Here is a 27,479-nt window from a genome sequence, read left to right on the forward strand (position 1 = left end):
GAGTCCTCGGCAGTTAATATAACTTATATGCTAGATGAGGTCGTGTGAATCGATAGCTTGGACTAGCCAATCTCCATGAGGCAGACAACACTTGGTTACACCAACACCGACTAAAACCACATTACAATTATATATTTGGTACAATCACTGACCTTTGACTTCTCCTTGGACTTGGGCGAGATGCGGAATCTGCTGAAGACGCCACCTCCTCCTCCGCCTCCACCCGCCGCATCCGATATTGTGGGCGTGCCGCTGCTGCTGGTGCCTGGTCGCTCTGACTGTTCAGAGTGGACGGCAGCCACAGCGCCGCCCTGCTCCTTGGAACTGGAGGCCGCGGATCCAGATCCCTTTTGGAAGAAGCTGGACAACGACTGTATGAGACTCTTACGCCGCTCCGGATCCTTTGGCCTGCGTCCGGACTTAGTTTTGCCTGCCTTCTCCTGACCACCGGACGCCAAATTGGGATCGGATGTAAAGTCAGCCGCCTTGGCTTGGAGCACGGCATCCTTCTCAACCTGCTGCTGCTGCTGCTGTCCCACCATGTAGGCCAGATCATTGACGCTCTTCGAGGCACTCATTTTGCGGGCACGTGCCGCCAGATCCCCGGATGGCATCTCCTCCAGTTGCTTCGGCTTCAGAGATCTGTTTTGGTCGTAGTGCAATCTTGAACGTATTAGCTGCATCTTTTCCTCGGGACTAAGGCCCAGCTCTGTGTTAGACTTAAGACGAGCCCTGGCCCTGGCCTCGCTTCTTAGGTTCTCCGTCGACGCGGAAATATTGGCTATATCCGCGGTCGCGACACCTCCTCCTCGGTTAACTCTCGCCGGGGCAATGGGTTTCGCAAAGTCGCCCAACTTGCCGCCATTAAACGAGGCCGTCTTGCCGAGCTTGTAACCCGCCAGAGCGTTCGAATCGATGTGTTCGCTGAAGGGGCGCGGCTTATAGAGATCAGCACTACGTGTGGGCGCTTGGACAGTGCGATAAGGCGACACATAGGTGGACGTGGCGGACTTCTGCAACGGCCTTTCCGCCGGCGGCTTCGGGGCCTCCTCCGCCGTGGAGGCGTGGTAGTGCGCTTGGCTAGAGCAGTTGGAATCCTGCGGACTGCAAGCAGCAGCCAGCTTGGGCGTCGGACTAAGGCTGGAGCCACTGGCATAGCCACTGGTCAGCAAACTGCGCTGTCGACTCCGGTGCAGACGCTTCTCAGCGTTTAGCTGCTTCTTCGACTGCAACTTGTCCATGACTAGGTCGTGAATCAGATCCTTTTGCTTAGTGCGTTCTTTGGTTATCTCTTCCAGCTTGCTGCTAAGTGTGGGTATCTCCGGTACCTTTCCGGAAATGCTGGTGGTCCGCGGTCGCATTGAGACCAGAGGCTCCTCTGCGGGCTTGGCCGGATCCTCGGCTGATTCTATCACAGGTGCGCTACTGTTTAGCTGCAGGTTAGGTGCCTCTCCCTTAGAGCTCTTACGCCGTTGGGTGCTGATCTGCGATATCCGCTGCTGCAGTGCTCGAACATACTCAAACTGGATTTGCAGGTCCTCCTCCTGCGGCTCCTTCGAGACGTTTCCTGTTGTCGAGGAGTTGGGCCCAGTGCTGCTGCTCGTCACCGTAGACGTCTTTGGTTGTTGCTCTGAGCTACTGGGTGTGGAGTCACCTTTTCCCGCCGCCAACATGGATGCAAATTGATCGAGAACCCTGGGCGAGGACGTGTCAAGTGGACTGGTGACCACCGTCAGTGCCTCACTTTCCTCCGTTGTCGTTGGCTGGGTTTGGGATATTATCATACTGTCATCATCCAGTTCATTGAGCGTGATTGAGTCAGTTAGCGACTGGGTCATGGCAGGAGCCACCTCATTCACAGGCGTCTTTGCATCATCGTGCATTATGTACGCCCCCTGCTCAATGTAATCAACGCCCAGTTTCTCGTCCCGCTTCGTCATTAAAGGCGGTAAATTTCCTGGGTAACTGGATGGTGGAGCTGCCTTGCGGGTCGTCTTTTTCGGCTCCGCCTCGATGTACTCCATGTAACCTCTATTCTGAATGAGAGCTGTATTTGTTGCGGAATAAGCTTCAGCACAAGAACCCTCCGAACCCGTGTCCATGAACTCTATGTCATCAATGTCGATGGCACTAAGAATTCCATCCATTTGCACCACTGGCGCCTGCCTGGCCAGCTCGTGGATTACCTCGTTGCCACTGGGAAGTTTGCTTGCTCCACTGCGTCGTCGATCCTTGCGCCGTTTTATCGTACCCTTGTTAGAGTTAAGCGCGAACTCCAAGTCAACAAAGTTCTCCGAGATACAGTCGTCGGCCGTCCAGTCGGAGAGTTCCGTCTCCGTTAGTACCTGACCAGTGCCAGTGTGCTCGGTTTCTGAGTCAGATCCTCGCGAGAGAATTTCCCCAGTGGGTGTTTTATCGCTATCGTGCGCCGTGGGCGTGGTTGGTGTATCTGGCGTCCTGGCCAGATTGCTTAAGTTAAGAGTAATGGGTTTCACTGCCTGACTGTGCTCCACATTGCTCTCTACGATCAACGGAAGATTCTTCAAGCTCTCGATCTTGTTCTCATTTTTGCTATCGAACTTCAGTTTGGGTGGACCCATCTCTGGCAAAGGAGGGGGAGCAGTAACACGGCGCTCAGCCTCGATGACCGTACATTCCACCGGCTCCGGAGTAGCAGTTACTGGTTCCGCCTCCGCCTCTTGGTCATCCTCCATATCCAGCTCATTCGTTTTAAGCGCCGGTGCTGGCGGAACAATAACATTGGCCGGCATATCCAAGAACTTGACATCCTCGGGATCCCCAATATACTTTCCGTTCACAATCATCAGGCTGTCCACCTGCATCAGGGCACCACTTGTGTCGTGCACCTCCAAACGGGGCACATTGTGCTTTCCGCCAACTGTCTGAGTATCTGGACTAGTTGTGGACTCCAAAATGTAGTGCTGGATGTCTTCAATACTAGAAGAGTCTGAGCTTGAGCAGATGGAGCCACTGCTGCCGGTGGTAGACATGACCTCCGGCTTGCTTTTTTCCCATGGGATATTGGGCACCTGGATCTGCACACTGTCCGGTTCATAAAGCTCATGTTCGGCCACATCCTTTTCCGGTGAGTCGCGCTTCTCTTCGTCCGACTGCTCCAGCAGGCTCTGTTGGTCCTCTCCACCTGGCTCCTTCGATCCCGTTCCCTCCTTAATGTGTCCCAGTATATCTGGTATGCATTCTTTCACATCCCTAGAGACATCCGGCTTGGGTTCCTCCTTCACTTCCTGCTGCAGTTCGCTGATTTTGTTGCTATCGGGTGTGAGGCGTTCATCTACATCCATGGCGCTACCATCGACCAACTGCTTTTTCGGCGTTTCCAGTGCCGTTAGATCGATAATGTCAATTGGCTTCTCAGGTGTAACCAGGTCAATAACCTCGACCACCGTCTTATTCGTCGGCGTGGTGGGTGAACTTTTTCTGGCCAGCTGGTCCAGCAGCGTGGCATTGACCGCATCCGTGTATTCCATCCCCTTGTTCAGCTCGTTCTTACAGTTCACGAAAACGTTTTCCTTCTCGTTGTCCGTGGAGTGGCTGGAGCCAGTTTTCTGTATCCGAAGCTCCACGCGCAGATCGTTAATCACATTGCTGGTGGCGGAACGGATTAGTTCGTTCGTCTGTCCGGGTGTCGTCTGGCTGCCTTCGCCCAACTTTGTGCGATCGAGGAAGGTTCGCATGCCGGCACTTATGTCGCTGCTGGGATTCAAAAGCTTCTGGCACTCCGATATGTTCGACTGGAAGCTGCGAATGCGTGAATCCAGCACTGAAGTGGATCCGGACTTCTGGATCTTATTGCCATTGGCCGGCTCACCCAGCAGATAGCGCTTTTTTAGCTCCAGGCTCTTTTTTGAGGCGATACCCTCCGTACTGGCCGTCTTGTTTAGCAAGTAGTCTCCTGGCCGTGGATTCTGAAGAGGAGCGCGCTGGCTGCCAATGAGCAGGGTGGGATCCACCTGGACCAACGGTTTAAACTGTGGCAGTGGCGGTTGTGGTTGGTACTTCTGGAGGTAGCTGCCGCCCTTCTCACGCGCCGCCAACTGCTTCTGATGGAGTCCGGCGGAAGCTGCATTGGGTCCGATCATGGTGGACTTGATCTACGAGGTAAATAATCATCATTCATGTTGTTTAAATAAATTTGGAATTCACCACATACCTGAACCTTGGTGGGCTTCCTTAGATGGGTGTCATCGATGAAGATTTTGGGCGCCTGGCGTATAATCTCATCGTTGTCAAACTCAGAGTCGGTGGATATCTCAGTGGCAGAATTGAGCTCCACTTCGTCGGGTGAAGTGCTCTCGGACTCGGTTTGAACCTGCAAGTGGAGTTACGAATACACAAACGAATTAGTGTGCGTTAGGACAGGACAGCAGGTAACTAAACGAACGTAAAACAAAAGCAATGGGAGTCGGGATCAGTAGCGACCCGTAGGCGGCGTTTTATGTACAGCAAACACCTTTGGTTCGCACATGCTAATTAGTCGGAGTAGTGAGTTAAACAGCAAAAAAACAGCGGCGTCATGCCTTTAGGTACGATCCAGAAGGGAAACGAAAGGAACGCTGAAGGACAAAACAAACGCTGGCCAGGATTAGCTGGGGGTTAGGCCTGTTTATATTGTAAGGACTGCAACAGAACGACACAACACAATCGGTATTCAGTTTTCAGTATTTTCTAGGTTTAGAGACTACAAACTTTCGGCTTTTTTCGGGCTGCTTGAGTTCGGGGTTAGCGCAACATTTCGCGGACGGCTGTGCTTGAATTTACCTTCGTAGATCGTACCCAGGTGCATTTACTTTCAATCAAGTGGCCAACTCGATCTAAGGCCAGCCCGATCTAGTCATTGGCTAATTGGAGGACTTGGACTGGACTTGAACTTGAACTTGAAGGCGTGGCACATCGAGAGCAGACAGGCGGGCGGGCAGTCTAGCATGGTTGATTGGTTGGTTGGTTGGTTGGGTATTCTTGGTCTGCTTATCGGGGACCTATAGTGTCTTGAATGGGGGTTCGGGTCGGGTCGGATCGGTTTGGTCAGGGTACAGGGGTCTGTTTGTGGGGTTGGTTTCGCTGACGTTGGGTTGGCTCTCAGTAGAGATAGTAGTTGAGGCGTCGTCTGCGGCCACAACGGGGTAAAATATAAATGAAAAGAGAAGGCTGCTTTGGTCAATGGTTTAGGGCTAACAACTATGAGATAACGCACGACTCTTTGTTGCCGTAGCCGGAAAGTGCGGATACAGTTCCGCTGGCGGGGCTGCGTCGTCGGAACAGGTCACTCAAATGGGAGCTACGCGTGGTCGATGGATAGTAACTGCTGGTTGCACTGGCGCTCGGTATGTAGCTTCTCCTGCTCAAATAATCACTGCTGGGACTGAGGTAATCGTAGTTGTTGCTTTTTCTTATTGTGGTGTTGGGGAAACGATTTAGCGTGGAGCTGGCATAATGTCTTGGCCTGTAGCTAGTCAGATCTTCATCCACGTCGTCGTAATCACGGCGATCCGTGCTCCTAAGCACATCCCTCATATAGGGGTTGCGCTCCACTACTCGCTCGTTTACGAAATCTCTTTTGCGGTTGTGTAACCGTTTGCTTCGATCCAGCAAAGCTTGGGTACTGGCATCCATGGGGTCCTCGTAGTTGGCATAGCTAGCAGGACGAGCTGTGGCTACTGTTGTGGTGGTGGACAGTGTGTCCGTGTCCTGGCTGGATTGCGCCGACAGAGATTGCAAGGAGGGTCCTTTCTTAAGGTCGCTAAAAGACTTTGAGCTTTTCCTGGAGCTGTTGGCCAGCGGTTTGAAAGGCTGTGGCGATTGAGAGCGCGGCTTGTCCATGAATCTTTGAGAACCTCTTTTCCTTGGGGACAGTAATCCTTCGAAGATATCTTCCTCCTCAAGAGATTCGGCTCGTTTATCAAAAACTGTTTTCCCATCCGGCCACTTGCGATTCTTGAATGCAGCCGAAGGAGGAGAGTCCGAACGAGCGTATTCGGGCAGCTGTTTCTTTAGCTTTTCTGTTTCATCTTCATTATCCGAATCGCCTAGATCGACCTCTCCTTCCAACTGTGTCTTGGGCCAAGCGCGACCCTGAAAAACCTCGGGCACAGGCTCATCAGTGGCCACTGGCTCGGGTACGAACCTAGGTGGCTCCGGCTTTGGCAACTTCAGTTTCTTGGGCATGGGCACAATCACTGGTTTGTTATCCTGTAACTCTATAAATGCAAACGAACTGCGCCGCGTGGAGCAGGAGGTGGAATCCATTGATGTACCGCTGCCATCGACATCCAGCTTCTTGAACATGGGCGGCGTTCCCTCGTGCCGCGATGCGGTATCCTGGGTGCGATTTGTGTCTTGAGTTGTACCGCGTCGCGATGCCATCATGGGCGGCGTGGGCGGTGGTAAACTGCGTTTGCTGCTCGAGTTACTGCTGCTCTGTAAGGAGTCGCGCCTGCGTTGCTCCGCCGCAATGGCCTCGAAGTTCTCATCCCGCTTGATCAGAGCCTGACGTCTCTCCTGCTCGAAATCCTCGATAAGGCGTCTCTGTGCCGCCTCGTCATCTACATCGGAGGGTAAATTGTTGAGAAGTTGCACAGGGTTGGTACTAGGTGAGATTGCTCGCATCTTGTTCCTCCTTGGCAACATGGGACTGTTGGGTAGCTTCTCCATGTCCCACTCTAAGGAGCTCTCCTTACTAGCCACGCTTGGGGCTTTATATGGCGTTTGATTTGGCAGAAGTCTTCGTCGTGGCATGGGTGATGCGGGCAGCTTCTCCATGTCCCAATCCGAAGAGTTTTCCTTGCTACTCGACTTGGGTGGTGTAATTATTTTTGGTATTTCCACTAAACTGCTGCCAGAGGAATTTTCGCTCTTGAGGGAGTTGCTCTGACTTATTGACGGTTTGATTGGACTTGGAATTACCCGAGCAACATCCTCCGGCTCGGTTACCTTACGAACCTCTTCTGGAGCCGTTTCAATTTTCTTGATTCCTTCTTTAGAGTGATCCACTTCGTCTACATCTTCTTCCGCCAACATGCTGGGGAACCTTAAAGTTTGTTTGCCTTCAACTGGAATTACTTCCACTAATTCAGGTTGGATGTTCTTCTGGTAAACCTGTTGTAATAGATCCTGTACAGAAGGAGGCATATCCTCCGGATCTAATTTCGATAGCTTTTTTTTCAACCTTTGAGGAGCCACAGGAAGTGATGGTTCACTGGAAGATGAACTGCTTTTGGGTCTCCGTTGTGGGCGTGATGGGAAATGCAATCCGTCCACTTCGTCCTGGACATTTTCCTGTATGAATTTTTCCCCAACAACCGGTTGGAAAGTCTCCTCATCGCGCTCCAAAGACTCTAGTTTATCCAGATAGTCCCGATCTTCTGTGTTTCGGGAAACGAGTGTTGCCCTTGGTGTAATTCCTACAAGCTCATCGTTAGAGTCAAACTCCACATTCACCAGCATCTCGTCGGAAAAGTGGCTGAAAAGCTTCTCTATGCTCTGATCCTCGGAACTGCCACGTTTGACCACCGTAACGGGCTGTGCACTGGGACTCTTGCTAATTGTTGTGCACAAGGAATCTGCATCGATGTCTTCTTCTGGAGGTTCGACAATAGCTGTGGGCTGCGGTTCCTGCTCCATTTCCTCCACCATGCTCTGGAAAAGTTCGTCCACTTGCTCCGCCTCTCTTTCTTTTTCTATTTGGTTCAAGGCTGCGAGTGCGTCCTGGTTGAGTTTCTCGTTTAGAGAAATCTCCGAGTGTCGTCGCGACATGATCAAACTAGATTGGGAACCACGGCGAGAGCTGTTTGAGGACTTATCACACCCGGTTTTGGGTAGATTTTTAATGTCTTCCACTGGTAAGGAAATTTCTACTATAGCTTCTTTGGGCGTCTGACTGATAGATTCTACGGCTGGACTCTTGGTCTTCGAGCGTTCCAGTTCTTTGGCCTCCGTGGCTTTTTCCAGCAGATCAAGAATCTCAAAATCATCTGGAACTGGACTGGCTGGCTTTAAAGGTTTTACTTCTACAGGCTTTAGAGTCTTCGGCTGTGCCTTCTTGGTCTGGCGAACATTACTAATCTTGGCCAGCTCCTCCAGTGAATTGTTTGCTTTGGTCACCTTTGGCGTTTTAGAGGGAGATTTCTTCTTCTTAATAGGGGACTTTCGGTTTTCTGGTGACTTGCTAGCGGCCAAGCCAAAGAACTTGGCCAACTTGGAGTCGCGATATTGAACAGGAAGATTGTCTAAGGGATCAGGTTTAGCCAGAATTTTAGACTCCTTTTCTTGCTCCTCCTTTTTGGCATAGAATTTATCACGCTTCTTTTGCAGAAAATTGGTGGCCTCATTGCGCCATTCATTACGGAGGTAATCCATGGTTTTCTCCAAATCACTCATTGAATCGCTGACGGAGACAAGTGATTCCCTGGAACGGGTCAAGCTGCTCAGATTACTGGTGGTGGACTCCATGCGACGTAATTTGAACGCCGCCTGTTCATCACTGTTCTGTGAGGTGACTGAACTCATTGACTCAAATCGCTTAAGGATGTTCTGTACTCCAGTAAGTCTTTCTTTTGAAGGCTTCATGTCAAAGTCACCCTCGCCCAGGGATTTGGTTTTTACCAGTTTCTTACTGCTGCGTTTTGGCAGACCCAATTCCACATCCAACCCGGATTCCTCGAGTATCCGATCTATGTTATCGGACAAATCGCTAGGCGACTTTTCGTCCTGGAACAAGCGCTGATACTCGGAGCTGGGTGAACGATACTCACCATCTCCCAGAATTTCGTCCAATATCCGCTCTGCTTCATCTTTTGGAGGTTTCTTTTCTGGCGGAGCCTCTACTACTGCGGATTCTTGGGCCGCTTCTGCTGCCTTTTTAGCTTTGGTTCCTTTGGGTACGATTTTCTTTACAATCTTAATGGTCTTTCCTTTGGATGTGGCCGTGGCTTTTGTCACGGATGTGGTACTCCCTGATTTGGCTGGTTTTTTAACACCAGCGCTCGCTTTGGTGGGACCCTTCTTTTTGGTCAGGTCTAATGCTCCATCCATTTGGTGCTCCCTTAAGCTAAAGGTGTCTAACGAGGCCTGCCGTTTTGGAGGTACTGCTTTGGAGTCTGCCACCTTTTTCGTGATTTTTTTAGACTCTCCTTCCTTTTCGACCTCTTTCTTGGTCTTTTCGGCCTGGTTATTGGCCTGATCCTCCAGTAGCTTGGTTTTAGCTAGAGCAGCCTCAGTCTGTGACTTCTTTAGTCGATCGGCCACCGTTTCCACGGTTCTCCGTTGTGGAGCTGGACTGCTGGGGAAGTACTTGGCCAGATTTACATCCTTCAGGGTAACCTGATTCTTGTTTGTGCTGCTGGTGGAGCTCTTCTCTTGCTTCTGGTTGGGAAAGTACTTGGAAAGATCCATGGAGGGTGGTGCCTGCGCACTAACCGTTGGCATAGTCAGCTGGGATTTAATATGGTCCATTGTGCCGGCAAAGCTGCTGGCTTGGATTTCCTTCAACTTGCTGTTGAGCTCTTTATTTGGCTTTCTTTCCACATCCTCATCTACATCCATATCTTCATCCTGATCGCTACTGTTCTGGCTCTGAATCTTTCTCAAGGTACCAAGGATTCCTTCAATTTGCATTTTGCTGTTATTTGAAATAGGAGCTTTTTTCACCTTTGGACTCCCGTTGCTGGCATTACTCTTCAAGCTGTTGGAGCGGCTCACGTTTGTGCTGCTGCCCTTCGGTTTTTGTTGTGGAGGTTTTTTCAAACTTTCAGGCCTGGGCAGCTGCTCCTTGGGTCGCTCCTCAAAGTTCGGTTTACGTGGTTTTAACTCATCCAAATTGAAATCGATTACGGGCTTGGGTTTGGGTTCGACAACCGGCTGAGGTGGACTCACTACCTTTTCGAACTTTTCATCGAACTTCGACTTGGGTTGAAGCCCAGGAGCAGTCGCACTAGGAGTCGGAGTCACTTTTTGGCCTGCTGCTATGGCCGCATTCTCCGCCAGCCACTTCTCCTTCAGCGTGAGCTTGCGCAGGATGTCGCTCTTGACCAGATTTTCCTTGGCCAGCACCTCGAGGTCCTTGTTCATCTTTACCATGTTGTTCATGTGGTAAAGTTTCTCGCTGATTGCCTCGATTTCGCTGCTAAACTTGCGTGGAGCATTTCGCTCCAGTTGCTCCATCTCGACACGAGTGGGCGTGGACAGGGGCGTAGACGGCTGGCTGCGCGCGGACTCAAAGGAATTGCCCGATTTCAGAGAGCTTCTGTCCGCCATGTTTTCTTTATTGTCTACGTTTAACTTGAGTTTCTAATAATTGAAATATTTATGGATTTGCAAGGACAAGAATGAAACCAACACCATGAGAAGGAGATTTCAAGAATATGGTAAGAGAGTCAAGGAAAATAAATGAGAATAATGAGAAGGTTAGTCTCCCCATCGCCAAGAGAGAAAATAGTTAAATATGACCCACCTCGGTCTCCGTATCTGTGGGCAGATTGGCGGGCAACGGCTGCAGGCGAACTTCCTGGCGCCTCAATTCGCGGGCCTTCTTGAATTCCTCACCCTCGGTGTCATCTTTGCCGTCATCTAAAAATCCAAAGAAGAGTTTAATATAAATTAGTTAATTTTTAAACTTCCCCTTTTGTGCCCACTCACCCGCAATACCTTCACTTGAGTCGTAGAAATCGTCAGAATCATCACTGTCCTCACAGTATTGCTTTCCAATCCAATCCGACGCCAGCTGGAGGGTCTGAGCACCAAACGGCGAATCATCCGCCTCCTCAAACATCTCCGAATCCGATTCCGTATCCGATTCATCTGAACTGGATAGCTCTGATTGGGAATCGTTGTTGGACTCGGGCAAGAAGTTGCGACCAGACCATTCGTGCTCATCGATAACATTGGCTTCATCATCGGACATGGCATCGGCAGAGGCATTTGCTCGCGAGGTCTCCAGTAGATCCACCTGGTCCCTGGGTGGAGTGGTGTCCATATGCTCCGATGTGGCAGCTGCAGTGGGTACGGATCCCGCAGTTGGTGGTACAGCAGGCGAGGCGGGTTGAGCGGCAGCGGATTTCTGGAGAAAGGGGATGATGGGTTCTAGTTAGTAAGAACACTTAAATAGATCCAAGATCGATACTCACCCTGGCTTTGTTGGTGCGCTGCGGCAGCGGTTTGGGTGGCAACCGGAAGTGTTGGGTGCAGTAAAATCGGCCCTGCGGATCGTCCCGATCAAAGGCGTAGCCTCCCAGACGCAAGTTGGTGTGGCAGTGGTGGCACTTAAGGCAATTGCGATGCAGAACCAATCCCTCCACGGTGGTCTTCTCCATCAGGTAGACGGTTTGCTTACAGAAGCGGCACTTTTCGGAGGCAGCCTGCTTTTTAAAGGCCAGCGCCACCTTGGAACTCTGTATTATTAGAAGGATAAGTATTAGAAGAAATTTGAAGATGACAATGATTAACAATTAACGACATAACACATAAACATTTGCTTGGCATTCGATGGGTGTCATGTACAAATGAGTGGATATGTAGCTTGATGACTATGAGTGTTTGTGGGAAAATTGCCTAGACTTTTGCTTAAAGCACGCTAACAACATCATCGACTACAGCAACCACAGGAAGCAACCATGAAGGTAAGCAAAAATATTAAATATAGTATACATAAATATAAAAGCAAATATAAAATAGCACAGGGGAAACCGATAACAATAGAAACCAAACAAAACAATTGATACAAGAAGGTGGTGGATGAACACAAAATTACTCACAGATTTGGGTATGACTGTGTTGTTGGTGTTGGTGGTGGCATTGCTGCTGCCCGCGTTCTTCTCATCCGAATTGGCCTCATCCTTTTTGCCAAACTGACCGGCAATGGAGGCCACTTTGTTGCGTCCCCGCTCGCCCACATCCAGATTGTGGCCCTCCTTTAGCTGCTTGTCCAAGTTGCGGATAGTCTGGTCGATGTCCTTGAACTTTTCCGCCTCACGCGAATCCTGGCGTTGCGGCTTGGACATCTTGTGCTGTCGCGCCTGGAACTGCTCCTTGCTCCACTTGGGAACCTTCTCGCGGCCCTTAGGCCCGTGGATCTCCGTCTTCTTCGACAGCTCGATCTTCTTCTCGATCTCGCGTACATTCCAATCGTTCGAGTCGATCTTGCCGATAGCCCGCATCAGATCCTTGGGCTTCTTGTCACCACCAAGGCCACCACGTCCCGTCATCCGCTGCTCCATGTTTTTAATCCGATCGCTGAACTGCTCGTCCGCCGTGCGCGGCAATGCCGACGGAATATCTCCCCGTTCGCGATCCTTTGGTTCATAGGTTGTAGATGAGTGGCAGTGTTTGTAGGCGTGTTTTGGGTTTTTGTTGGTGTTTAGGCATTTAAATAATTAAAGTTTGGGAGCGGAGTGGAGAGGTTTGAAGAAATCAAAATTGATAGATATGCATAAATATTTTACGTCTGATAACTGATCGTCTAAGTAACGTATGAACATAAAGAATCAACTCAAAAGGCAAACAACTAAACGTAAGCATAACAACATGTCCAATTTGGACCAGTTTAGCAGAGCTTAGCTTAGCGAATAGTACATTAGTAACTGGTCGACTGGCTTAGCCGAATCCAAATTCTTAAACATCTGTTAGTTAAATCGGAGCATATATTAAAGTAAAATCGCTGAGCTTTTAGACATTGAGCGAATAGGAAACAATCTTATAGGAGCATCTCCATTGAACATATTTTGTCGTATCTTTCATTTTCTTCGTTCGTTGAATTAAATTTGTTATTAAATTAAACGTTATTAAAGTAATTGCTAGCATCAATGTTAACGAATTAAAACCCTTACTATGTCTTATTATTCGATTAGGTATTATTATGGTTAGGGATCTTGTTAGTTGCTTCACTCTTCGTTTCTTGATAGATTCTTAACAGCAGCACTGCAGCATTAGTCAGATGTAAGGATCAACAGTGATCCGCCTTGGGGCAAAACGAGTCAAGACAAAAACACAGAAGACGACGCAGCGTGCAAAGCGAGAACGGGAGATTCTCTTCGCTTACGGGAAACAGAAGCTTTCGCTCGAGGTCCTTGACGCGATCATTGAATACGGGCGCCTGCTGGCGGTAGAGGAATATCGAGTAGTCCTCGAATGGGGTGCCATCCTCGGCCACTCCCGCCTCACCACCCTCCCTCAAGAGCTTGCCCGCCTGCAGGAGCTGAAGGCTCTTGTAGAAATTCTGCGTCTGGTGATAGCGCTGCTGGCGCCGCTTGCTCATCCGCTCCTGCCGATTCTCCTCGATCTCCTGCAAGCGCTGCTGGCGCTCCTCCTGCGCGGCAGAGGTGAGAGTCAACACATTGGACAGATTCGAAGGGGGTTCGGATTCGGATTCTTGGGGGCAGTGGGTACTTTGATTTCGATCGAGAGTGATTGGGACAACTATGGTATGCTATTCGGGTGACTTTGCGTGGGACAGACACAGAACACAGTATAACTAAATCTAAATCTACATGGCTTTTTGACTTTCACTGGGATTGTGCTAAGTTAGTTTTATGTGGATTGAGAGTTACGCATCACACAGAGTGGACCATGTAGACGACACTGGGACACTTGGACACTAAGTGAACTGACCTCATTGATGGTTTCGAATGCGCTAATGGCGTTACTGATTTCATGACAGAGAGCTGTTCTCAGCAGGAGCTGAACCTTGGGAACAGATTTTCGATGGTTTTGTTTTTATGATATTGGTTTTCTTGCGTTTTACATATGTGATTAACAATTAAATTCTTTGAATGTACATGAGATAGCTGAGTTCGAACAATTTTAAACGAGCAATGGTAATGAAATATAAATACACAATGTTTGTGTATATAGTTAACAAGATGTTTGAATGGATGATTAAGTGACGCGATGGCAATCCTCAGACCTTCTGCACATTCGCGTATGAACCAATCCATGATATAAAATAATGCCAGCATTTACTCACAATATTGGCGGTTTTGTCAACCTGACGGCGCTTCTTGGACCGGCGTGGCGTATCGTTTTGACCTGTCGAGGAAAATAACATAAGGAATCAGAAATCACTTAATTAATTAATTAACAAAATGATTAACATTAATATGTCTCTGGAGTGGCTACTTAAGCTGACAGAACTTTTTAAGTTTAATCTGTTACATTTTACTTCTTGTTATTATTTTCTTTTTCCTGTTAATAATTATAGTACATTTTTTGCTCCTTCTCTTTAAATAGCGAAAACAATTAGAAAAATGTAAATAACATTTAATTTACCAGCGAAACATTCTAATCTAAGCTTAGTTGTTTTATATATTTTATTGTCACCATTTAATTTAACATATATATGCTCATCTAGCAGCCACTCCGAAACTTATTTTCCATCAGACTATGGTGTAAGATAGTGATCTTCAACAGACCCTGCGTTGTGGTTCCTGTCCCGCTTCCGGCAACTCCGGCGGCGGCTCCTGCTGCCCCTCCACCGATGTTAAGAAGCTGCTCGTGGCGACGCTGCCGCTTGGCTCGCTCCTCCTCGAGCACCGAGCGCCGCTGCACTGTCGTGGGTATGTCCACAGCATCCTGCATCGGCGACTTGGCCTTGGGTTTCGTTGCCAGCAGCTTGGAGAAGTCGGGTTGGGCATGCGTATGGTTGATACGATACTTCTGGCGCAAATCGCTAAAGTCCATCTTGGGGTGCTTGATATGGGGGATCTCGCCGCGAAACAAGTCGCAGATCTGGTCCAAATAGTTGAGCCAGATTCGCGACTCCAGCTCGGTCAAGTCCAGCGACTGTTTGGCACTCATGACGCGATCGATGTGGAGTTCGCGCTCTAGGACGGCGAATGACAGCTCATTGCACTCCACGGGACTCATGTCCTTGGTGGCAGCGTAGTCGATGAGATCAGGACGATAGCTAAATGGTGATTTTAATGATTTTAACGTGTCAAAATATATATGTATGTATGTATGTATAAACCACAACTTACCGATTGATAAGCGCACACAGAACGCGTCCATTCCGGAACACATCCGAAGCCTCCTTGAGTTCGGGAATAAACTGATAGGAATGCAGCTGGGCACTTATCCATCTCAGCAACGTGGCACCCTGGGGCAGCAAGTCTTTAAAAAAACCCCAAAGTAATTATTAAATAAAGGCAGATCGATTGATAATTATTTACTAACCTCCACTGCGTCGCTTGCGTCTGCCCGGTGTGTCCAAATGCGGGGTCTGCAGAGCATGCGTGTCCATGAAGGTCTGCTCCAGAATGGACGGGTCGTCCGTGTCGACCAGATGTTTGACCTGCCAGCTATTGACCGACTCCCTGTTCAGATTCGGATAGCGCGTGGCCGGATCCACGGTATAGGCACTGATGTCCCGCTGCAGGGTGTCCGGCGTGGTCTGGTTAAGCAGCCGGTAGATGCTTTCGCGCTGCGCCAGAACGCCAAGTGTGCTGTTCTGCGGGTTGGACCAAAGCTTGATGGCATAGGCAGCATCCATGCTGGATAAGAATCCACGGGCACAACCCGATCCAGTGGGCCAAAACGGCTCGAGCAGACTGTCACCCACGAGGCACTGCATCAGGCGAGCTCCTTTGCGCACAATCACCCGACAGGACATCTCGGCGGCAAACATCGATGTGAAGTCGAACATGGCCACATCTGGTTTGCCGTAGTGATTAACAGCGAACTCCAGGTTTGGCATTTGGTATTGGGTGGAGAACTCCGCAGCCTCGCGTGCATAGTCGTGCAGCTTTTGTGTATCCACATTGGCTGGGGCGAGAAGCTCGCCGGGATCGGCCATATCCTCGATAATAACGCCCTTGTCAATTAGACTGTGCTTCTTGGCCGTCATCACGAAGTAGTGCGTCTCGTCCTTGTAGTAGACGATGTTTTCCAGGTCGATGCCCGTCTTCCCGTACAGCTCCTTGAAGAAGGCCTGGTTGAAGATGAAAGCCACCCCACTGATCTCCTCTACTTTAGCCTCCGCCTCCGTCTTCTTGTTGATAAAGTTCGCTGTAATAGCGATGGCCAGCTTCCCGCGGAACTCCTTCCTCCTAAAGTCCAGCATATTCCGCTTGCCATCCGCTCCGATCAACACATCGAATTCGTAGTGAGATACAGGATGATCTGCGGGAGTAACAGCTGCCCTCCATCCGCCGCCATCGCCAGAGGGCTCTACAGCGTGATCAAAACTGACTCCCTCGTGGATCTCTACGCCCAGGAGCAGCGCCACCTTGAGCAGCATGCACTGCAGCTGCCGAATGGAGATGTGATCGATGGAGCCGGCGCAAAACTTGCCGTAGAACTTCTTTGCGCCCAAGTTGCGCAGATCCGTGATGACGAATGGCCACAGATGGAGCACATTGTTCCGGGTGATGCGATCGCGTTTCTCCAGCACCACCACCTTGGCGCCCAGCAGTTGGGCCTCGATGGCGGTGCGCAGTCCACAGGGCCCTGCTCCGATGACCAGGACGCGTGTGCCAGTACAGGCAGCTCCCTTGCCGTAGACTCTATGGGCAGCTCTGGCGTCGAACTTCTTCCACAGGGCCTGCGCCTTCCACGAACGCACCTTGGCCTTTAGCCGTGGGTAGAAGTCGTTCAGAGGCGAGGGTCTCAATCCCACAGCCTCGCACATGGCCCGATGGAGCGCCAGGATCTGGCGCATCGTTGTGGCCACGCACAGCAGGTCGAATAGCTCCGCCGCCTCCGCGGCCGCCGCGTGCTCCGCCATCAGCAGCTGCTGTTGTTGCTGCTGCTGCGCCGTCAGCTGCTGCTGTTGTTGCGGCATCTGCTGCTGCGGTTGCTGGTGCGGCGGCAGGTGGTGATGCTGCTGGTGGTGCCGCTGGTGTTGGCGGCTCATTCTGCAAAAGGAGAGAGGTTTGGTAGACAAAGAAATTAGTGGGGTGCTTCGATATGACGACTACGGCTACTAAAAAACGAAACTTGAACAACATAATATATTAATTAATTATTTTTGTTTGACAGATTTTTCATTCAAGTTTTCACGCGTCTAAACCAAGCACTTTTAGGTGTAAAATAATTCGCCCTAAGAATCAAACAAAATTAAGTTTGAATTGATAATGATTTCAGAGTAAGTTGCGACCTCCTTTGAAGTCAACGAACCATTGCATGTTTACTCAGAAAGGACTGCTTCGCATGTAAATGTAAACAAAATACAAGTTTTACTTTTTAAATATTCCCGGAAAGCGGAAAGAAACACATCCCCTTTCAGACTTTTTTACTTTTCCACCCGGGGAACTAACAAAGAGCTTTTAAACTGAACTTGTCATCATCTTGCTTGTTTGCTCTGCTTTTTGTTTTGCTTTTGGATTCAAATGACAACTGAAATCTCGGCACAGCATTATACTTTTATACTTCAATTAATTGAATCAGAAAATCAGTAAGAATTACTCATTCTGAGGTCCAGCGATAATAAAAAAAACCGTTGAACAAAGCAGCGGAGAGCAGGAAGGAAATCTTCCCAGGGAAAACTCAACCTTTGAATACCCTTGAAACCGATTGGCTTGAACCCTCTCATAAATCATGAAAAATCCCAATAGCCAATTAAACCCCTTTGAACTCAAGTAGAGCATTTTGTGCGCACCTATTTCATTCGACTGCGGACTATAATTGGAATAGCCTTTGAGTGCTGACAAGTGAGCCAGACAAAAGCCAAAGGCAAATGAGCCGGTAAAAGCTGCCACTCGAGTTTGAACTTCTGTTTGGATCCGCCTAGACAGGCAACAACCTGACAATGGACAGTAGGGAACTGAGAGCTTGAGAACCGAGAGCCGAGAACTGGGAACTGCCAAGTGGGAGCTGCAAGGTGGGAATCCTGAAGTGGAGTGCCATTTGCGTCCGGGGCAAATGGGGGGAAAAAGTAAGCCACAAGACCGCAGCTGTTTGTTCTTTGTGAGTGCGTTTCTGAATGTGAATGTCCCTCATTCACTCACTCGCATAAAGGACAATAGCCTCTGGGATAACCTGAGAACAAACTGGGCAAGTCACTGACCCATTTTCAGGGACATCATTAGGAATAACGTTTATCGGGGTTAACCAAGCTTTTAAGGATTTCAATCGGATATTAAACAATTAGGATGAGAAAAGATTGGAAACCCATAAAAATAATTTGTTTATAAAATTCTTTCAAAAAAATAATTTGGTCCAAATTCGAAGCCGTTGCCTCGACATCATTAGGAATAACTTTTATCGGGGTTAACCAAGCTTTTAAGGATTTCAATCGGATATTAAACAATTCGGATGAGAAAAGATTGGAAACCCACAAAAATAAATTGTTTATAAAATCCTTTCTAAAAAATAATCTTGATCCAAATTCGAAGCCGTTGCCTCGACTTTATTGAACCCGAGATTTTTTCTGTTGCACAAACCACAAAACAGTTCACTGTCTGATACAATTTGAGAGATGGAGAATTTTCATAGTACTCGAGGAAAGGGCAGCATGAGACGGGCGTCCAAGGACACATCGCCGGAGGGCATGTGTTCGCGTTGCTCCCCCGAGCTCACTCGGGGATACCTGATCCCCGTCATCATGGGCGGAGACCCGTCCAGTTGCTGTAGCTTGAGCATCAGGGTCGACATCTTGGGCAGAGAACCCTCGCAACTATATCCCGCCAGTATATCGGCTGCATACTGGTCTATATCCCGTCCCAGTTGCTCCACAACCGGCTGCACCACCGAATAATGGCCATTGAGGCTGCTAAAGAATCCATGTCGTGATCCTGCCTCCAGGACGTCGGTGACCACGGGACGGATGCGGTGCAGCGGCAGCCTGTAGACGTCGGCCACTCTTTCCGCCACCTCGTAACTGGTCGCCGGGCGACCCAGCACCTTCAACACTTCCAACACCAGAGCCCCATTCTGTCTGCCCAGATTAGTGGGAATCATTCTGAATTACGCGACTGGATGGCGACGCTGCGCCTCCCTTTCTACTACCTAGATTCTTGCTTTTGGTATTGAAAAAAAAATTAACAATGAATTTTTCAACGGCTTTGGTTTTGCCTCGCCAGGGAAAAGGGAAATCGAAATATTTTGGTCGATAGAGACAATGAATATGTAGTTTGATCGGAAGTTTGAAACACACTAAATACAATGGCAATGAATTTTGTGGTTGGAGATGAGACGAGGGGGTTACTAGGATCTACTGTTTGGATAAAGGTAAAATTTCTTGGGATCATCATGCTATTTCAAAAGATGTATCATCATATCATCCCCTTATTAAATCAGTTGTCAAATTGAACAATGGAATAAATAGAATAAATTTGTATGGTACTGAGCTCTTTAATAGAGAATAATAAGAAAGCTTTCTTTGTTTACGAGTTTTGGGAAACGGTATTGCAAAAAAAAAAAGGTTCCCTTTTTGCATAGATTTCATCCTTGACAAATTATTCTACACCAACCCACACACAAGGCAGGAAATCCCATATCCAATGCCGAAAGGCGGTTCCAATTTTTTGTTGTCTCATCGTCTATTAAAGTTTGGGACCCAAATGCGATTGGCGCCAACAAACTCATAAAAAAGAGCTGCCTCCATGCCCCCCAACCACGCCCACATTGCGGACAGGAAAGAGGCGGTGGGTCACGCAATTGGCGACAGCTCGACTGTCATCCGCTACCACTCTCTACACTGAGGGAAAAAATTAAGGGGACTTTTAAAATGGGGCATCTGATGGTACAAATTCTCAATTGATGTACCATATGCGATTTTTCATCACATCAAAAACTAAGCATATCTTTCGTTCCGTGTAGTTATCGGTATTTTTTCGCTCATTGTTTGTCCGGGTTAATCAAAAGCCTTGTGGGTCACATTGGGCACACACCACATTATGTCATTGCGCCAAAAGAAAGGGGGTGTTGTTGGGTGGTCGTATGAGATGAAATACGAAAATTAAAGTCGAAAGAAAATGAAAAGTTGAGCGCTTATCGATTTTTGTGTTGGCTGCTTTATCTACCAAAAGTCGCCACAACGCGAAGTTTGTTGGGGCAGGGAGGGAAATTAAAATCAGCCGAAACTTTAGGAATGGGTAGGGTATCAAAACAACCGGCGAGGGTGAACTGCAGCAGGTTTTTCTTTTCGCCAACTGGGGGTGAGATGAATGACTCATCTTCGAATACTATTCGAGGGTGGCCCGAAAATATCCCACCATATCTACAGCTTAATTACTCATAAATTCAGAAATAAAACCAAAATTGTGGACTTTGCGTAAACGAATGAATTCATAGTTTATAAAGTGTTGCACATGGCTGCCGTACAAGATCAAGGTTCCCGAGAACAAAATGAACCATTTCAGTTTGAAATGTTGAAATTTCTCTTTCGTTTCCTTGTGCAAACTTGGCCAATGGCCAGGAAATTTATAACAAATATTCGAAACACCAACATCATCTCGTAGTCCCATTCATAAACAAAATAATTAATTTTGTTCAAATTTTTGTTATTTCTTCCGCAGTTTGTTTTTGTCCATATCATATGCTCACCTGATGCAATGCAATTGACACGTTTGTCCGAATTATCACAATATTTATCGCTTATATCACAATTTTTTGTGTTTATTTATTTAATTTTTTATTCGGAACGATTCGTTGCGAGATGCAGAGCCACTTGATCGGTAATGAAGCTACGCCACTGCCTGGGATCATTTTTAAGGCATTTCTGTAACAACAGATGACAAAGATACAATGAGTCCGGCCAGGTACACAAAAGCCAGGAACATTCAAACCACCCCCACAATGTGAGAAGTTCGTCGCACACTTTTGATATACACAAAACATCATAAAGGCAGCTCTAATTATAGATTTATAGATACTGTATCTACATGCAAGTTTTGTTTATTATCACTCATCGATAAGAAAGCTCATTCTTGGGCACTTTCTAATAACAAAACCAAGAAGAAGAATGCTTTCCGACTTGGGCATGAAAGTCACGTAATTTGAATATATCTTTCTTATTTTATTCGTTCGCCTTTATGTGACAATTGTAAATAGAAATATGTCACTGAAACGTGAAGAGTTTTCAGAAGTTATGGAAATTATTTTCTATAGTAACCGAATGGAAAATTTCGATTGGTGCTGCATTTTATATTTTGAACTGATAAACGTCTTAATTTCAAATCGATCTGCTTAGCACCTAGGCGCTTCAGAACTCTTGCCGAATGAATACAGCTGGGGCATAAAAAAATATGCAAATAGACAGCCGCTTGATTGATTTGCGTTCGTTGTTTTCTAATTTTGGTTCCTATGCCAATTGATCGACAGCCTCGCAGACGAGCGAAAATTGTTGAAATTGCAGCAAATTGATTTATGAACACCAAACCAAGCAGACATTTGAGCAACACGAACCACAATGCGGAAGCGCCATCGAATTTTTACTTTGGGGATTAGGGGCACTCACTGCTGGCGGGAAAAAAAAAATATAAAATTAAATAAAGAAATCATTCGGCCAAGTGTGACAATTAAAAGACGCGCCTGTGGCGCTTTTCTATACCTTTTGGCTGGTTTTCACAATTACAACAAGATGTGACAAGTGTAGAAACAATGAAAATAGATTTGATTGAATAAATCTTGTCGGCAACTTTTTGGTTGGCAGCCAAAACTTAAAATTGCGGCATTGTTATAAATTTGTTACCGTATTTTATTTGGCACTAACGGACGTGGCTAAATAAATTACGTTTAATTAGTGGGATATGGTCAAAGCGCTGACAGAGCAGCTTAACTCACGATATTGCAATTAAGTATCGAATATATCGGGACACCCTGTGACCATATTTCACTTTCGCAATTCTCTAGTTCGATTAAACGCTACGAACTTTGTGTGCTGCAAGAGACAAGTAATTTTGTCTATCCTTTGGCAAAGAGTTTAACGCACAGTGCTGCAGCATCAAGTGTAATCCGAGGCAGAAAGATATTCGAATAGACAGCAGCATTCGTTTAAACATTTTTCGCTATTCTTAGCCAAACAAAATTGGGTCAGCAAACGATGCGGTTGGCCAACTCGCAGCCACGAGCCAAACATTTGCCCATCATCGCGATTGAAGGAGATGCGGGGAAAATCTGCGAGGCGCCTTCAACTTTTTCGCACAAACATATAAATAAATTTATACATACATATACAAATAGCGAATTAATTGATTCTGAGTGTTTACTCCTCGATTTCGGTTCGTTTTTTGCTCCCTAAGCAAGCAAAATCTCTTGTAAAACGATTTTAAATGGAAAATCAATTTTATGACTTCAAATGACATCATCGCTGGAGGGAAAAAAGAAGGAGAAAGTAGGTGGTTGTTCTCCAATTCAATATCCTTGCGGCAGAGCAGCTTCCTTTTGTGGATAATCCTTTTGAAACATTCCGTTGACATCATTCGCAGTGGTGACTTTTTATAACCATTGTTCGTTTTAAGAGAATATGTTGCAGAATGGTATGGATGTTAGCCAACTATAGCTGGCAAAGTTACAGGCCGATTGTATAAATAATATAAAGAAATGGCACATTTTCGTCCGTGGGCCTTACTTCCTGCATACTGCAGGCCATGTTAAATTTAATAAAATATATATGCCGCCTGCACAGGAAAAAAAGAGAAGAAACTAAAGTAGGCGTGCCACGCCCCACGCCCCACTCCTCAATCCGCCCTCTCACTCCGCTCCAGTTGCTCCGTTACAACTGGGATTGGGGTCACGCCCGGACAAAGTTCTCCTCGTGGAGAAACAAATTTAATAAACAACAAAATGTGCAAAAAATTTACATAAATATTCTAGTTTTTTTTTTTTTTTTGCGTGGTTTAATTGCACACTCAACTTACTTGTCTCAGTCGCTGTCGATGTCGTGTGGGCCTGTCATATATGCAGCATTAACTGGAAGCAAAGGAAATATATGATATATATTTAGAACGAGTCGAGTTCAAATGCATTTCGCATAGCATAGGGTTAAATTTATTGTCTACAATTATGCCACCAACTGGATTGACATTTCAATGTTGAGGCCAATTAAAGATATCGGGGCCTTCATTATAATCATGTGGGCTGTGCGAATATTTCAGAAAGCATCCAGTGCCAACAACAACTGAAAACCAATTTATAAATGTCTTTGGGCTTATGATGGATTTCAGATTGTGTCTGTGAGTCGCGTGGGCCACCAAGACAACGAACTATGTAAAATACTAAACATCTGGGTTTGGCAATGCGAACCGATGTGCTAAATACACTTGAGAGACATTACGCCATTTGGGAAAATATCTTTAATATATAGAATACATCTGAAGCATTTCAAATTATTTCTTATGCCTAGCAGAGTAATTAAAATTTCATTATGATTGTCTGCAAATAAAAGTGAGCTAAAGACCAACTGAATATACCCGCATATTAAATGCGAAATATGGGCAAGTTCCGCACCGAAACGAGATTGAATGCGACAGATTGCAAGAACTATTTATTGCATGTTCAATTGCAATTGCAGACAAGGTAAACAAACAAAATCGCAGACGTAAACACCTGCTTAGGTAACGTTGGCTACCACATGGCAATTACCACATCCTTTTCGGCTGTCGGTTGCCCAGCTCCAAGCCCCCATTCCACCCAATCCCCCATCTCCATTCCTTGTGAATTTCGCACCGGACTCCAGACCCTCGCGAGCAGTTAAAACTGCAACGAGTTGGCAAAAAGTACGTACGAATGGGCATTTATTCAAAGCAACAGCCCAGGCACGAAAATGGCATTAAACTCAGTGGAGACGAAGACGATGACGCTAGACGACGACTGACGATGAATAAAACACTTGGGGTATACTACTACTACTACGGTCCCCAGCGGAAAATGCCGAGTATCCCCAGCCAAAACAGGCCACAGACAATTCGAAAAGGAAATGGCCAAAAAATAGAAAACCCAAAACAGAAAATCACGTGGCCAACCGCACAGACGCAGAATTGGAGAAATTTGCAGTCGAGTTAGTAATAAAGAAATGCCCTTTCATAAAAAGTAAAAAAAAAAATATTAATACTTATAGAAGAAAATGTTATCATTACAGAAAAATTCATAATTTATTCCTTGCTAAACGAGATTTGATAATACTACTACTTTAAAAACATTATTACCCAAAAAAAGGTTTATACCTTCAGCTCAAGTTAACGGAAAATTGATGGTGGTCGTAATAAATCAGAAGTTTGTGCCTCCTTTTTGGCGGTTTTTCGACTTTTTGGCGGCTGCCGTTTGCCGCTGCCTGCAATGAATGAAATTAAATGTTGCCAATGGGGATAGACCGAACCATAATAAAAAAAAAAGGAAAAAACTGGCCACAAATGCTAGTATGCAAACAATAACAACGGCCACATCGCAGTTCGTTTTCGTTTTTTTTGTTAGCTGGTTTGGTTGCCTGGTTGGTTGGTTGCAGCAGCAGCCGTCAAAAGTTGCCAAACTTGGCCAAGTGTGCAACGGCAAGTGTTCGGTTATTCAGTTATTTTTATAGCCACCGCTGCAGCGGCAACAGCAACAACAACAACAAAAACTACTACGACAAGTGCAGCAAACTGTTGGCCAGGCTAAGGTGAAATATGATTGCAGGCTGGTTGGCCCCAAGTCTCGAGCCTTAAGGAAAATGTTGTTGTTACTGGATTTTGGCGCTTTCACTAGTTGCGCCGCCGACTTTTCCCCACATTGCCGTTTTCGTGGCTCCTACAGTTGGCCTATAACTCGAAGCTTTGGCATGTCGAATTTGGGCCCAATAAATGAATTTGTGCTTGTGGCCACAAAAATTCTATTCATCACGCTCGACCGCACCCAAAATTGTTTTACAAATTTTGTACATAGATAGGCAAATTTGATGATGTTTGTTCTTTGTTAGTGTAATGGATACGAAAAGCGTTTTGCATATTTTGAACGAATAACAAGAGGCAGTTAGATATTAAAAATTAATAATGGTTCAGGAAATTAATACTTGGAACAGAAAATTCCTTGTTTGACTTTAGTATTATCACATATATAAGAAGCCCCCAAAGAATGCAATAAAACAACCTTTATGTTTATAGCATATAGCGTTCAGCTAACTATGTATAAGTTAGTCACAAATGTGCTTCACTTTCCGTTTCGTTCTACGCTAATCCCTTTTTGCAATCTACTCCTACTGTGAGGAATACTTTACCAGATTTATAACGTAGTTTAACCCGTTGACAATACGGCAGCGGCAAGCTGTGTAGTGTTATGGCGTGTTATAAACCAAACAAGCGAAAAACCAAGCAAAAGAGATAAAGTATCTACGTATCTGTAGATGACCCATCTGAGATACGGCATCGTTTCGAGCTGGCAAGATAGATAGGTGACCTGACCTTTAGCCGCACTGCGATGCCATGGATTCAAAAGAAAGACTGGCAGCCACAATGCCGGCAGTTAATCATCGGTTATATCATTGACCTCCCGAGAGATCGAGACTACAATCTTCCCCTCGCAAATTCACTACATCAGCCAGTGACGCCCATTTTCACCCCACCGCAGCATAATTAACATGTGAGCGATAAATGTAATTAGCGATTGCCTGCACTTAATTGCACTTTCATTGAGCAGAGTTCATTGCCGCATCTCAGCGCTTTTGTGTCAAATGTAGGGCCGTGTCAAACACAATATTCAATTTTCTTTTCTCCGCTCACCACTGAGTATCCCATAGATGCACAAAGGCGCAGCGGAGCCAACAAACAAATGCGCCACAGAAAAAATAAACAAGCACATGAAAACGTACACATATCGAGATGGTTGCACTGCCAACGCAGAGAGTTTGGGTCGTGTACTTTGTTTAAAAATAACGGGAAAATAAGAAAATGTATCTGCCAGCGGTGCAGTTCTGCAATCTGAAAGATACGGGCCCACCCGATGCACAAGCACACACACACACACAGATGGCGACAGGCTGGGTCTTCGACTTTAGTGTAAACACTCCGTCTAAACAAACGCCATTCAAGGATGCAGCTTCTTCAAAGCGCTTCTGACCTCAAACAAAATCCAACAACTCGCAATGGCAGCATGCGTTTTAGTTAAAAAGTCCAAAGACTAAACGCATTTACTTTTTTTAAGATTCAGGAACTACATTATTAAAGAAATGGTTTTAATATAAACAACATATATTTTTATTCAAACCTTTTTCAACCTATTTTATTGCAGTTCTTAAAAATTTATCAATCCCAAGGCTGACTATTCCAAAAGATATCCAACAACACATAGTTTCTTGACTAAACTAAGTTCAGTAGCACTATAAAGTCATTTGTGACGGTATCATATGCACTTGAAGCTCTTTTCTTAGTGATGTTTTAGGACCACTCACGCAGAAAGTGGACACAGAAAGGCGACGCCACGAGTGCCAAGGCCCGTGGCGAGAAATTGCGATTTGCACGCACTGCGAATTTTACTCCTGACCACCTCGATGTCACCTGTCCCTGACTTTTTTCGCTTTTTGCCATCTGATGCCTCTTTGAGCGTGCGTGAAGAAAAGTGCGGCGGCTCTTAGGAAAATGTGTCTCTCGCAAAGGCAATGCGCCTATTTTTAGTGCATTGCCTCCCCAGCCACCTTAGTCTTCAAGTTGGCCATGAAAATGTTGCAAAAGTATCTGCATCTTAATCTGCTGCTGCCGCGGTTGCAGGTGTATGAATGAATGCACGTACAAAGTTGCCGGCGCACAGGTGAAAGTATTTAATTATGCGTCTGTCGCATGACAAATCTGTTGGTGTTGATGAATTGCTATTGCAATGCAAAACATCCTTGGCTAAATGTCGGCCTGCCAAGAGGCTGAGACAAACAAAGAAAAAAAAAAACGAATTTCCCAGCGCATATGGCCAGCGGATGCGAAAATGTCCGGACAGGAAAGTGAGTGCCCAAAATTGGACTCGTCGTCGACGGAGTCGGAATCGCGTTTTCATTGGAAAAGCGAGGTGATATCGCCATGTGCGGCATTTCCAGGGGCGCTGATCGCAGCCCCACAACAATGGGCAAACATTTATTGGTAACGAAAACAAACAAAGTGTCAAGTGGTCGGGATTTCGATTTCCATTCCATTTCGCCTTGCCAATATGTTGTATCTTAGCCAGCTGCGTGTTTATTTGTTTGCCAAACGTGTTTGTTTGTCCGCTGCCACCCCCAACTGCCATTTCGGTATTAATTGGCATGGCAATTGACACTTGGGTGTGATGAATATTCGAGCATAAGGCAATCAGTTAGCAGATGTCTCACTTTCCACACTTTTTTTTTTGAAGAATTAGAGCGTATTTGCTCCATATTAATATACCCCACTTTTCTCAAGGAAAACAAATGATTTATATTTAATTGGGGAAGAGCTTCTACAATGGCTAATTACATTGCTTATCTAATCAGGTTTTCCTTGGAATTGTCTTTAAATCTCAGCCGCACACCCGGCGTATGAGTAATATTCGTAATTCATACATAAAACACAGCTGGCTGGGAGTTCTGCGATGACAACAGT

General features: G+C 46.6%; 2 protein-coding genes across 16 annotated transcripts in view; both read right to left on the reverse strand.

The window, feature by feature from the left end:
• Window positions 1-27,479, reverse strand: part of Mical (Molecule interacting with CasL) — a 41,342-nt gene that overhangs the window by 2,950 nt on the left and 10,913 nt on the right. For 2 of the 14 annotated variants that reach the window (NM_001260086.3, NM_001260085.2), the window contains exons 3-17: window positions 22,827-22,878; window positions 15,202-16,880; window positions 15,006-15,138; window positions 14,439-14,932; window positions 13,994-14,055; window positions 13,639-13,707; window positions 13,070-13,336; window positions 11,787-12,323; window positions 11,160-11,423; window positions 10,681-11,092; window positions 10,487-10,602; window positions 5,230-10,323; window positions 4,801-4,869; window positions 4,193-4,351; window positions 153-4,133 (exon numbers count right to left, since the gene is read on the reverse strand). In NM_001260086.3, coding sequence (NP_001247015.1) covers window positions 153-4,133; window positions 4,193-4,351; window positions 4,801-4,869; window positions 5,230-10,323; window positions 10,487-10,602; window positions 10,681-11,092; window positions 11,160-11,423; window positions 11,787-12,323; window positions 13,070-13,336; window positions 13,639-13,707; window positions 13,994-14,055; window positions 14,439-14,932; window positions 15,006-15,138; window positions 15,202-16,879 — 13,335 coding nt within the window. In that variant the 5' untranslated portion in view covers window position 16,880; window positions 22,827-22,878. Of the gene's footprint in view, window positions 1-152; window positions 4,134-4,192; window positions 4,352-4,800; window positions 5,147-5,229; window positions 10,324-10,486; window positions 10,603-10,671; window positions 11,093-11,159; window positions 11,424-11,786; window positions 12,324-13,069; window positions 13,337-13,638; window positions 13,708-13,739; window positions 14,056-14,320; window positions 14,933-15,005; window positions 15,139-15,201; window positions 16,973-17,142; window positions 17,175-17,302; window positions 17,348-20,511; window positions 20,648-22,826; window positions 22,879-27,479 lie in introns of those variants that run through there. The other 12 variants (NM_001316574.1, NM_176444.2, NM_001260087.3 and 9 more) reach the window with 11 other exon arrangements.
• Window positions 18,342-20,647, reverse strand: CG31407 (uncharacterized protein). Of its 2 annotated transcripts, NM_001300336.1 has the most exons (2): window positions 20,512-20,647; window positions 18,342-18,983 (listed from the first exon to the last, which is right to left on the reverse strand). In NM_001300336.1, exon 2 carries the CDS (start codon window positions 18,922-18,924, stop codon window positions 18,454-18,456), a length of 471 nt encoding a protein of 156 aa, NP_001287265.1. In that variant the 5' UTR covers window positions 18,925-18,983; window positions 20,512-20,647; the 3' UTR covers window positions 18,342-18,453. The 2 variants fall into 2 exon arrangements, with proteins under 2 accessions (NP_001287265.1, NP_731435.1); NM_169322.2 differs by lacking the exon at window positions 20,512-20,647 and having other exon boundaries at window positions 18,342-19,105.

Source organism: Drosophila melanogaster, chromosome 3R (genome assembly GCF_000001215.4).
Source record: "Drosophila melanogaster chromosome 3R".
Classification (NCBI taxonomy): Eukaryota; Metazoa; Arthropoda; class Insecta; order Diptera; family Drosophilidae; genus Drosophila; species Drosophila melanogaster.